We start from the raw sequence: 12,821 nt of genomic DNA on the forward strand, positions 1-12,821 counted from the left end.
CTGCGATAAATAGAAATGGAAAATTGTAAATTACATATAATAGACTGTATTAAGAGAATCCCATGGTCTGAATCCTCACATGTCATTGGTAATGGGAGCGTTAACTTATCAATGTCACCATTGTTGTATTTCCACATGAAACGAGAAATGCTTATTTACACGGCAATTTCTCATCCGCATACCCGAATGAAGCCGCCTGAAGAAGACGTCTGTCAAATTTTGATGTTTATATAGATCTATATAAAATAACATCGCAAAATGAAACAAGAAATCAAATGTACAAACATAAATGAAAAATCATCCAAACGCATTCGACCACAACGCTTTCCAGAGGTAGCGTTATTTAAAATCATGCAGACAGCAAGAACGACAAGAAAAATTAACGAAATTTTGTTTAAACAGTTAGTCACTAATATAGGAAATATATGCTGGATATTCTTTTTATCAAAGTTTTTTTTTTTTTATTATGTTGAAAACATCATTTCGATTATGTCAGTAATTTTTTTTTCATGAGATATACCTTGCTTCCGTTAAATTCTATAAAATAAATAACTCCGCTTTTTCACTATTTAAATTTCAGTTATTTCCTAAAAAGTCAGTTATTTCCTAAAAAGAATTTTCAAGTAAATGCATAGACACGAAAAAAATTATTTTAGTTTTAAGGATAATAAATAAATTCATAGTATAAAATGGTACTAAAAGTGTTATGAGTACTGAACAACATTTATTATTATCCAATAAAGGCTTGAAAATAAAAGATGAATATAAAAATATTAATTTAATATATTATCTGAGTTAGAGTGGTTTTGAAAAGGCACACGAAAGATAGCGATAAAGAAACAGCATGTTTCATTCATGAGCTAATAATCTTCGGCATAATTTTTACAGATGAATCGTTTAGAGGATGATTATTTAATCAGTTCCTTATTTGAGATGCAAAATAGCTTGATTGATTTTATGTAACATTATTAGATAACAAATCATTTCTGAATACAAATGTTTTCTGTTTGCCTCATGAACTCTACAACTGATATACTTTCAGTTGTAAGCGCTATATGGAGATATAAAATAATTTTACCTGTTATCGTAAATGCACAGTTTGCAAACGATAAATGACGAGCCTTAATTTGTCTTGTTATGTATTAAAACATTTACGAGTCATCGGCTATCTTTATTTTTGCCATTTAAACATTCATTGAATTCATCACTTGCAGTTCGAAAACGCTTTAAAATTCCATCTGCTCTCATTAACTTTGATACGTAGCCAAATAACAATAAATTTAAATAAATCAAATAAATCATTTTGGATAAATAAATGAAAAAATTATTTTAGAAACATCAACTATATAAAAAAATGAGAGCGTTCATCGTTTGTGGTGTTACAAATTCAGTTTATGAGAAATTCATCGCAATTCCAACCAGTAACTTTAAGATAATGAAATTAAAATTTGTTTTTATTATAGCATTTACCTACTGATTTAAGTAATTGATTCATTTTAACTCTTAGAATTTATTATACTCTCTTTTATTTAAAAATATAATACGTAAATAGTAATATTTATTATTATAATGATTATTTTCAGCTACTGAGTACGGTAAGTTAAATTCAGAAAGTCTGAGAGCATCCGTTAAATTGGCTTATCCTGTGCTCATTAAAGATTCTGTGGTGAAGCCGTTTTTGAGGATCAACCGATTTGCTTCTCTTGTTCTTTGGTTCTAACGATTAAAACAAGCACTGATGTCTTTACAATGGGTCGTTTTATTTAAAGTATACATTTCTTTCCTTTCCTTTTTCTTCTCTTGAAAGTGATTATAACTTGAGAGAGGAGAAACTACAGGCAATGTCTGCCACTCTGTTGCGATCTCTCGAAGTAGCAGGTAGTGTCCGTGCTCTGGATAGGGCAAACTGCCAACAGCACCTAACAGGTTTCCCGGCCAGCTTGCAGTTAGGAATTTGAACCTGATTTCACAGCGGTGGGTGTAGATGAACGTGTAAAAATACAGGATGCTATTGAACCGGAAAGGTACGAAAACGTATCATCTCAAAAACAATACTGGTATGTAAGACTAGACCCGAAAATTTCGGGGAACAGTATATTTTAAATGTTTCTTCTTCTTGCTAATGTTTTAACAATATGTAAACATTGAAAGCTGTGTACGATTTCTATGAAATACGTTAACGGGATTCCCTATATTATTTTATTTTCAGTTTCTGTTAGCATTTTATAAGAAATTTTTTTTTATTTGATTTGTTATAAACTGAATTTAAAAAAGTATAAACTGAATGTAGTGAATTATTCATATAATACAACCAAAAACTGTAAACAGAGAGATAAAAAGGAAGGATATACCTCCCATCCCATTAGATAAGTTCCCCTTAAAGATTTCTTCTAAAGGTATTTTGAGAGCAAAAAATAAGATATATTTGGTCAAAAAGTGAAAAGCTTTAAGAAAATCTTCACGCATATTTCTAAGACTTAAAATATTTATAACTCACTCCAAAAAATTATTTATTTGTAAATTATTTAGCATTATTTTCTCTAGTTTTCAAATAACTTCCGTAATTTTAATTTCATTTCTAGAAAACACCAACTATGGGGGGGGGATAGAGAAGGTTGTTATTTCCGTATTTGCAACGTTTCCCTTAAAAAATTCTTCTTCGATATTCTGAGTGTCAAAAATAAGCAATATTGGTCAAAAAGTGGAAAGTTTTAAGAAAATCGCGTTACATATATCTAAAACTTTAAATACCTAAGCCTCTTTCTGAAAGAAAAAAAAATCATTCGTAAGTAAATTACATTTTAACTTACTTTCTCAAATTTTGAAACAGCTTTCGTTTCCTCAGATGGAGTATATTTCTTAATTTTGATTCATCTTTAACTATGTAATATAAGTGTTGGAGAAATTCTACCATCTCGATATAATACGTTAATTTTTCATTTGATTTTTTAGTTTAAAATTTCTAAATAGAATTACTTGTGTTTGCAAAATTTTCTTTTATTTTAAAAATATGGTGTCAAGTCTGTACTGACCTAAATTGTCATAGTAGATTAAACCGTTTAAAGGGAAAAAAAGGATTTGTTTTGATGATCAGTTGAATATACTAGTATACGACTTGTAGATTGATCTCAAAATTACTCAGATTTGATGCCTTTGTCTGAGTGAAATTCAAAAATGGTAAGTATATCTTTTTCTTCCAAGAATTTCATCGCACAATATAAATTAAAATACGCAAAGTATAAAAATAACCATTCGTTAAAGTTTTGAGATGAAAAGTCTGATAACAGAAATTCACGATAAATTCCTCTATTGCATACGAAAGTTTAAAAAAAGAAACAATTCAAAATCGTAAATCGAAATTCAAAGAATTTTCTTTAAGAAGCATTGAAAAGTCTCAACAACAACAGAAGTATTAAAAGTAAGAATCAAACTAGGCCTTTGGACGGTTTTTGGATATACTTCAGTTTGTGCATTTCTAGGAAATGAAAACTATAAAATGGTTTGGATTGGATTTCAGTCAAAAATGAAATGAAAATAGGATTGTCAGAAAAAAAAAAGAAATAAAATTCATCCTTTATTATTAAATATAAAAGGGCTATATTTTCATTACGAGTAATAATATCCTTTTTTTTTTAAACTTTCGCACAAATTAAAAACTTGAACTCTGTTTTTTAAAATCATTTTTCAATGCTTTGGAAATTTACCTTAAATTTAGAGATCTACTGACTTGACTTTTAATCTACAATTTCAGATAAGTTCTGTTATTAAAGGACTTTTTTTTTGTAAATTGTTTCCGAATTTGCCTGAAATTGTTAAGCACTTAAAGTAATTCCTAAGCAAAGAATGAAAAGTTTCTACGTTCAATATTATCTCACTATTAGCATTTTAAAGTAGATAGTTATTAGAAATGATTTTTTCTGCAATCTAAGTTTCCAGCTTAGTCCATTAGTCATTCATCATGAAATACAAGGTCAGAAACTACTGACTCACTTTGAATATAATGTTCCATCGTATTTTGATTCTCATTATTCTTTATTTGCCTATTTAAGATTCCTTTAAAATGAGTGAGAAAATTGATGAGACTTTTGGTAATATAGCTAATAATGATGATTCTCCTCTCTCCCTTCCCAAAAAAAGTTTACTATATATTTGGGTGGCTTGGAAAAGTTTATGTTTATATTTCCAAGTCGCTATAGATCTGAAATGTTGCAATTGGTACATATTTGACTAAAGAAAGGAAAAAGTTTCAAATCTGATTATATCTTCTAATCATACAAAGCATCTGAATATTCGAAAAAAATTGAGAATTCTATTCTTCGTAATTTTAAAAAAAATTTATTTCCATATTTTTTAATGCTGTCGTGCAAAATCGTTCCAGTAAGTGCTGTTACATTAGAACAAAAATATTTCTCTATTTAGACAACGTCTTAGAATTGCAAAAAAGACAAAATTTTGGTAAATTTTAAAAGGAAATTTGTATTAGTTTTAAGGATCTGCGACGACCAAAAAGGTAATTAAAAAAATTCCAAATATTTTGTAAAAGGAACAGCGCTGACATGCATAATTGACTAGTATTTGCTGCTCATTGCCCGATTGGCAACATCGAGTGAAGGCTCCTATTCTTTCATGCCGCTCGCTCTATGTAACGTCGTCTCCTCTCACGCTCCAATGGCTGTTCCATCTTGTTTTAATTGGTTGTTTTATCTTTTGGTTATAAGGTTTCTAAACATCACTCGTTCATTAGAGAATAAGTAGCATTTTATATTATGTGCCGTGATGGTATTAAACTTTTTCAAGAATGTTTGAGAAAAACTAATACTATCCTATTCAGTCCGCTTGTAAAACCTATTCCTGAACAACAAAGAAAATAACGGATAGTCTTTTGACTATCCTATATTTGGCCGCCTGAGAAATTTGCTACCAAACAGAATATTTACAGTGTACTCCGAAGTTGTCCTGAGGAGAAGGTCGAGTTAGCAAGTTAAGTCAACAACATAAAAGGAGTTTTCAGTTATTAACTATTCAGTGGCACAGAAAGTACAAAAATATTTTTGATAAGGCATCAATTCCTACAGTTTTCTATGATAGAGCTATCCAGCTCATCATACTTTCTATGATACTGTGATCTTAGGAAATCTTAAGATCGTGACAAGTAGAAACCAAACTATACATATAAAAAAAGACTGATAATTTTAAACCTAATCAAATAAACACTTTTATGTCTCTGCCTCTGCTAAATTCTAATTTGCATTATTTTTATGCATGAGAAATCTGACAAGATTCCCGCCATTGACAATGATTTTTCTACCTTTAGAAAATGGGATTAAGCAAAGTGCCTCTTTATATACGAAAGGGACTACAAAGTTGAAAACTAGGTGTAAGAGGAAAAAAATACGTCTAAAAGAGGAAAGTTTCTGAACCAATTCTAGCTATTAGGGATAAACTTGATCCTTTAGCTGAAATATAGTCAAGTTGTTCAGTCAAAACAAAACAAACTACTCTGAGAAGAAATTCCCGTGGCAGATGAGGATAAAGATAAACATTATAGCATTAAACAGAGATCGCAAAATAGTATCTGATTATTCAACTACTGCTAAAGAATCATGTGCTTCAAGACTTTATTTTAATAACTGAAACGGATACGTCTAAAGTTGTTAAAAAATATAAAATTAGGATGATAAAAAAACTAAATAGAAATTATTTACAAAGCAATAGTCAGTAGGATTCCTGACAACTGCATAATATTTATTTTGGCTGAAGGATAGATTACATCTAAAGCATATAATTGAAACCGTTTTGTCGAAAGCCGAAGGAAGAGTCTTATTATATCATCAAAGAACCTGATTTCGCTTATGTGTGCTGTACATCTATCTGCGAACACCAGATCTGCCAAAGACATATGTGTCTTAAGTAAAAGAACAAATAATTTCACTAGAAGTTTGGACGCCGTTTAATGTCAGGTGCTAATACTGATGTTGAATGGAAAAATGGTGGTATTCTTCAATTCGAAACCCATAATAGATTACCACATCAAGGGGCTGATTGTTTACTTCATTTCATTGAGTTATCTTTCCAACACTTTTTTTAAGCTCTTGGATGAGGAAACAAATGACCCAAAATCATTTTGTAAGCTGTTGGAGATGATCTCAGAAGTTGTGAAAGGATAAATTTTTTAACTGAATAGATAAGAGTGTTTAAAACCAAAAAAATTGCGAATTAAATTGTGTACATTTTAAGGAACATATTTTATAATATTAAAGACTTCGTTTATACAGCATGTTTGGGTAGCAATTTAATCATTAAAACAATAGAACATTAAAAGAAATCAAAGCTGTTACTTGTTAAAATTTACGAAAATCGTTACAATATTCAATTTTTGGCAAAATATAAGAAATTTATGCGATAGGAAGATTTTCTCTAAAAAGATAAATTATTTTTTTTATTCAGCAGTATCCGCTGCAACTTTTATGAAATATTGCAAATACAGGAGGAAATTACAGAAAAAAACTTTAAAAACAGGGAAATTCTCTATTTTTTCTAATATTTAGACGCTTGTGCGATTAAAAGAAACAGATTTGAATAATATTTTATTGTTATTTAAATATGTACCAAACACAATTTTTCTGCTCAATAACGACTTGAAAATATATATTAAATTTTTTTGTACTACTCTATTATTTATCATTTCTAAGAATAATTTTTTAACTTTTTTTTTTACCAAAAATGATATCATGAAAATAAATTGTTTAAGTACTGAGACCCACTTCCTTTTGAAATTTTCTTAACACACATACATACCGACGTGCTAACTTTTTCTGAGCATTTCTGGATATCAATATACTTTTTATTAATATTAATTTATTAGTTAGTGTTTATTTTATTAGTATTAATCCTTATTTTTTTCAAATCTTTGAGAATGAAATTGAGAAATACTCTTAATAATCAAAAGGTCTTTTTCATATTCTCTTTTAATGATATCTTTTAGAATTACATTCATGCAATTGCAAAGTACAAAGCACTTATTCAAAATTACAGAAATTAAAAACAATTACAATTAATTTTTTAGTTTTAAGTGGATTTTTTTTTACTTACTGAACAGACTTACACGAGTTTTTGAAGTTCAAAAAAATTAGTTTAGTGATTTTAAAAGCGACCTTGGAGACTTCACAATTTGAATTACAGATTTTCGTTGGAGGATCGCAGTTTTCTCCCTTTTCCCCAATTTTTCGAAATTTAAAACCGATAAGTGTATAAAAAAATTAAATTTTATAAGGTTGGTACGATACAAAGGTTTTAATAAAGTGTTATCTTCTCAAACAATATCTGCGTCACTTTACAATAGTTGGGAGATGATTCTTAAATTGTCCTCATAAAACTCGAAAACGGAATATTAATCTCGATTTAATGAATCAGTTAGTAATAAGTCTTTCTTTCTTTTTTTTGGAAAAATTGGGGAATTATCTTTTATGACAACATTTATTTATAGGAATAAATATAAATAATATATTTAGAAGCATTTATTAATAAAAGCTAACTCTGACAAATTTCTAAGCATACGTTTCATTGAAAAATATATTTAATGAAGTAAAATATTTTATATTTCTATTAAAATGAAATAACTTCATATAAAAAAATTAATTAAAATTAATCACCAAAGAAAAATGTGAGCTAGCAAAACGCTTAGGGTAAAAAATTTTGTCTCCTACTCACAAACTACAGTCAAAACTCTTGTATAACCTAACTATAAATTCAATTGAGATAAGAAAAATGGCTTCTGACATTTCTATTTTTTAAAGTTGTTGCCATGTTAGAGAATTTTGTGAAATTTCTGTTGAAAATATTTTGAAAATTTTTAGGGTAGTAAATCATGTTTCTTTCAGGCTTGATTGCAGTACGGAAATGCGTTACTTCACGAAGGCGAAGTTCGATTTTAAAATAATGAGTGTTAATTAAAACTACGGATATGATAAAAAAATCCTTTTCTTTGTGTAACTTCCCCAAATGATTATTTCTTTACTTCATTTTAAGAATTAATAATCTGTCAGCTAACAATCATTGAATATTTTATACATTTCTTTTATAAAAATGAAGTGCATTTGATACCCAAAAGTTTTATTTTTCAGTCTTGCTGTTCTGTTCTCAAAAAATTGCCCTTCACAATATTTGAAAAGTGGAGAAACTAGTACAAGCAATTATTTGAACATCTTATAGAAATGTATTTATATGATTTCTGTCAGTAAATATTTCAATGGGTTTTACAGTTTCTTCACAACTTAATTATTATATCCTTCTTCTTGTACCCTTGATGCTTAAATTGATTACAATTTGTAGGATATTGTACTATTACAATTCGGAATTTTATTTATATTAATTATATACCTTTTACAAAAATATTGTTAAATTTGTGTATTTCTATCAGGTGTTCTGAGAGTCAGAAACTGAGCTCGTGGATTGCATTTTAATTCCAATGTAACTTTTACACTGTTTTTGACACATGATAGCACAACAGGTGTAAAGATAGGTTCTATAATTTTTAAATGTCTTCATAAATTCATAAAACTTGAAAGAAATGATATCCAATTAAATTCAATAAGATTAGTAAAACACCGAGAACAATTTTAGTACATTTTTGCGCGTGAAAACAGCTAAGTAAAAGACATTACTTATCTATGTTTTACTACATTATTTTTTATATTATCTGATACACTTAACAAAGCTTATTAACAAAAATTTGTTCGCAGTTTACAAACTGGTCATTCTGATTCGATAAGGCGAATCATTTTACCTTTTCAAACGCATATTACAGTCTATAAGAGACTAAATTTTAATGCAATATGTTAAAATAGTAAACTAAATTTCATTTTCTCAATATCGATCACAGCATTGAATTTCATGCTACAATAAAAATTCCTCATATTTCTCTTAATTTGTGTTTTAAAAGCTGGCTTATAAAGAATTCTTTTTAGCATTCAAAAGCATCGAATTATTACCATTTCAATACAACTGCTGTTATATCTACATTCACTTATCTAAATTTCAATTACTATCTAAAATTTACAGTCAGTCTGTCTATTGTCGATTTATGATATAGACGAATTTAGGAGTAGGCATATATTGGAAGGTGGGAATATATATTACCTCTCCCTTTTTTTTTCCTTTCAACCATAATTCCAATTTTAATTATTTAAGAATTAAGTTTATTTTCCTCCTTTGACCACTTTTTTTGCCAATAACTTCTAAAAGAATTATCATTTAAAGGTTAAAGAAACTTTTTGAAAGTAACGTTTACTGCTCGCGAATCGGAACAAGCCATTACTTGATAAGATAAGCTTCTGCAAGAACTCTAACAGTTATTAAAGAAGAGAAGGGAGTTTATTGCTTTCTTTCTCTGCTTTTTCCTTAACTTGTATTTTCTTCTTGAGGGACAAGGTTCCCAGTTCACTATCAAGAAAAGATTCTTTCCCCCGAAATTTTAAGTTTTTGATGTTGTTGACATGATTTAAGATATATATTAACTTTTTTTACAATTTTTAAACATTTCAAATGCATTTAAGAGTAAACAATTTCACACGTCTCTTAGAATGCGGAAAGCAATCTTCCGATTGATATTAAACTTCATGCTAAGCTAATTTTTGTGAAATTTCATCAATTTTTTTCTCATGTTTAAAATTGTATACTTAAAACCAATCTCTAGACAAATTCAATTTTAATACCGTAAATAAAGCGAAACAGGTAGCAAAAAATAATATTAAAGAGCATTTAAATATTTTTTTTCTCAATTTTAAATCCTTTCAGTCATAAATAAATAAATTTGTAAATGTTTATTGATTGCCTTTTAAACAGTGTCTAATATTTTCTCGAATTGTAGAGATAGTTACATTTTTTGATTTGGTATTACATTTTTTTACTTAAAAATGCCTTTCAGACTGAATAATAGAACAAGAAGTTTAAATCAATAATTGATAGGTCGCAGCTTCTCTAAGAATTGAAAATGTATCATTATTTACAGATTTATCAATCTTAGATCTGATTTACTTGCGCTTATTAAAGATTTTATTTCAACCAATATACTCTAAACTGATGATGATTACCTTTTTCATCATTATTTCAATTTCAATTAGTATCAATATTACAAATGGATGAATCCGCATTTCATTTTTAATATTGATACTAATTGCCTTATATAAAAATAAACGAGCAAAAAATTTTATTTTTAAAAACATGATTTCGTTTATGATAGTCATTTGCTTGACTACTATTTTATATATCATCTTTAAAAAATCAATTCTTATTTTTGAAATAGAAATTTCAATCTCTAATTACTTTTTCGGATAGCTTTAATTTCTAACTACAGACATAAAATATAGTAATAATAACTATAATGCATGGCATTATATTAATGAAATCCTGTTATACTCTAAACAACGTAATAACGTTTAAAAAAATCTCAGAATTCCAAAGAAACGAAAGAAACTGGTGAAAAAAAAAGAATAATCAAAATTTAAAAGTTTATTTTTTAAATTAAAATATTTGAAAGTAAGATATATCAAGGATTTGATATTTTAAACAAAAAACATCAGTTTTCAGCATCTGTATAAAAATATTCCAAGACTTACCTTAACTGTACTTTGAAACTTGCACTTTAAGCCTTTTCAACAGGACGTCTTGACGATCTAGCTGAGGCGTCGAAACTGATCATTTTGAAGAATACAATCTTGGCATTTCTAATCCACTTGAAAAAAAATTATAAAAAAAGTGAGACAAATACTACCAGTTAAACAGCTACAATGCATTGTGGATATGGACCGCTTCGTGCCAGGATCATTTTAAAAAGAGAAAGAAGGCGGGGAAATAATATGAAATATATATATAAAAAACTCTAGCTGGTATTTTGTTAAACGGAAGTTTAAAGAATAGAGACTTTCCGCCATTTGAATGAAAAATTAATCGCTGAATTAAAGAATATATTTTATGGATGAAATGAATATGGATGAAATCTGCATACATTTTCTAAGCTAAAGAAGATTTGACATATTAACAAGATTATGAACGATTATGCAAAGTTTTATGCTAACTAAAATTTACAAATGTGAAATTTCTTTCTTAAAGAACTGCGTTTGAAGATGACATTGTTTTTAATTCAAGAGGAATCTATACATATATTTATAAAAAATTTTATGATTTCCATATCTCACACTATTTATTCTAGTGTAATTATCTTTACAAGGAGAAAAATATTTTTACATTAGAATGATACTCCGTTAAAAGAATTATTTTTTCTCGTCCCAAAATATAGCAAATTTAACAGTACATATTCCTTTAAGTTAGCCATTCATGATGTCTCTATGGCAAGCCAATGAAGTGATGGCTCTCCACGTCATTCGCTTTTTTGCCCACCCATTTAAGCCTTTTATTCATGAGCAGTCCATGTCATTTTCCTCCAACCCCTCCATCATTCAATGCTTTGCCAGAGTACATCAAAAGTTCTCTAGGCTCTCCAGACATCTTCCTCCCCACCTGCTTTCAATTAGCGTCCATTTCAAATGGCGTAATGCAAATTAACTAAAGGAAATTATTACGGATCTGATATTCAACCTTCCAATCCTCGTTTTGCAAATTCTGAAAAGTTTTTAGCAATGAGGATCGAATTTGGAATATTATCATACTATTTACGTGACGTGGAGTGATCCAGAAAATTTGGATTTAATTTCCATCCCTTTTAAACTTAAGAGGCACCTTTCAGAGCATTCTACTCTGGCCTTGTGAACTTCAATTTCTTTACTTCTTTTTTCGAATTCCCAGCAGCAGTGTGAATGGTTGATGTAGATAAGGCAAGAAGAGACGATTTTTCGCAGAAGTGCCATCATGGATCTATGATCTTTTCTATAAAGCTATTTTAAACAATAATGTAATTTTTTTGAAAAAATTGAAATTGTAGGAAATAAAAAAATTAAGAGTGTCTACTCTGGATGCTTCCGTATACTTACACATAAGGATATCATTTACCACGTGTGCTTAAAAATAGATTTTTTAACTGATAAATAAACAAATATTTTCGATTAGCTTCAATTAAAATCTTATACAATTTTCCAAAACTAATTTTCGAATTTCGTAGCTGCGATATTTTCCCGTGATAATTTTAGAAATTTCATTCTGAATAAAACAGTTCTTTTATCTTAAAACTAAAATATTGATTTAATGATATTAATTTTATAACCGAACTATTTTTTTTGTAATACCTTAACTTTATTCGTTAAAAATATATTTTAATAAAAAATATTATTTTTACTGGGATAAACATTCTCTGGAATTGTATGGTAACGAGCATATTAAGAAATACTACAGTTAAAAATATATAGAATATTGTTGCAAAGATGAAAAGAGCGGGAAAATGCTATTCAGCAATAATATCAATTTATTAACTTTTCCTTAAAAGAACTGAAAATGTGTCGGGAACATTATTTATTCTTTATTTAATAACATTTTGAACTAAAAGGCCAGTTCTTGAATTAATCCTATTCTTCTTTGTATGGCAATATAATTATTCGGCATGAATGGCAACATGAATGTTAATATATTTTTAATAAATTTACTATGTTCGGTTTGCTGTCAAAGCATAATGGAGAAAATTGAATCAAGAAATATTTCACCAGATGGACTTCGTCCAAAATTCGACACATATGTAATTTTTCATAAAGAGCAAAATAATAATATGTAATGTCAAATTATATTAATCTAACTAGCTGAATTCTTAAGTTATCACGTTTTTATATGTGAACAGATAAATAGTCTTCAGCGGTTAGTTTTGATTTAGAATTTGA

At 28.3% G+C, this 12,821-nt stretch overlaps 2 protein-coding genes across 3 annotated transcripts in view; one reads left to right on the plus strand and one right to left on the minus strand.

Moving 5' to 3' along the window:
- Positions 1-10,732, minus strand: part of LOC129960022 (proton channel OtopLc-like) — a 63,852-nt gene extending 53,120 nt beyond the window's left edge. The window contains exon 1 of the mRNA XM_056073030.1: positions 10,617-10,732. The gene's annotated coding sequence lies outside the window, so the exon portion shown is untranslated. The remainder of the gene's footprint in view (positions 1-10,616) is intronic.
- Positions 1,871-12,821, plus strand: part of LOC129960021 (transient receptor potential protein-like) — a 55,032-nt gene continuing 44,081 nt past the window's right edge. Inside the window, exon 1 of one of the 2 annotated variants that reach the window (XM_056073025.1) lies at positions 1,871-2,057. In XM_056073025.1, coding sequence (XP_055929000.1) covers positions 2,006-2,057 — 52 coding nt within the window. In that variant the 5' untranslated portion in view covers positions 1,871-2,005. The remainder of the gene's footprint in view (positions 2,058-12,821) is intronic. The other variant, XM_056073026.1, reaches the window with a different exon arrangement.

The sequence above is a fragment of the Argiope bruennichi genome, chromosome X2 (assembly GCF_947563725.1).
Source record: "Argiope bruennichi chromosome X2, qqArgBrue1.1, whole genome shotgun sequence".
In the NCBI taxonomy this organism is placed as follows: Eukaryota; Metazoa; Arthropoda; class Arachnida; order Araneae; family Araneidae; genus Argiope; species Argiope bruennichi.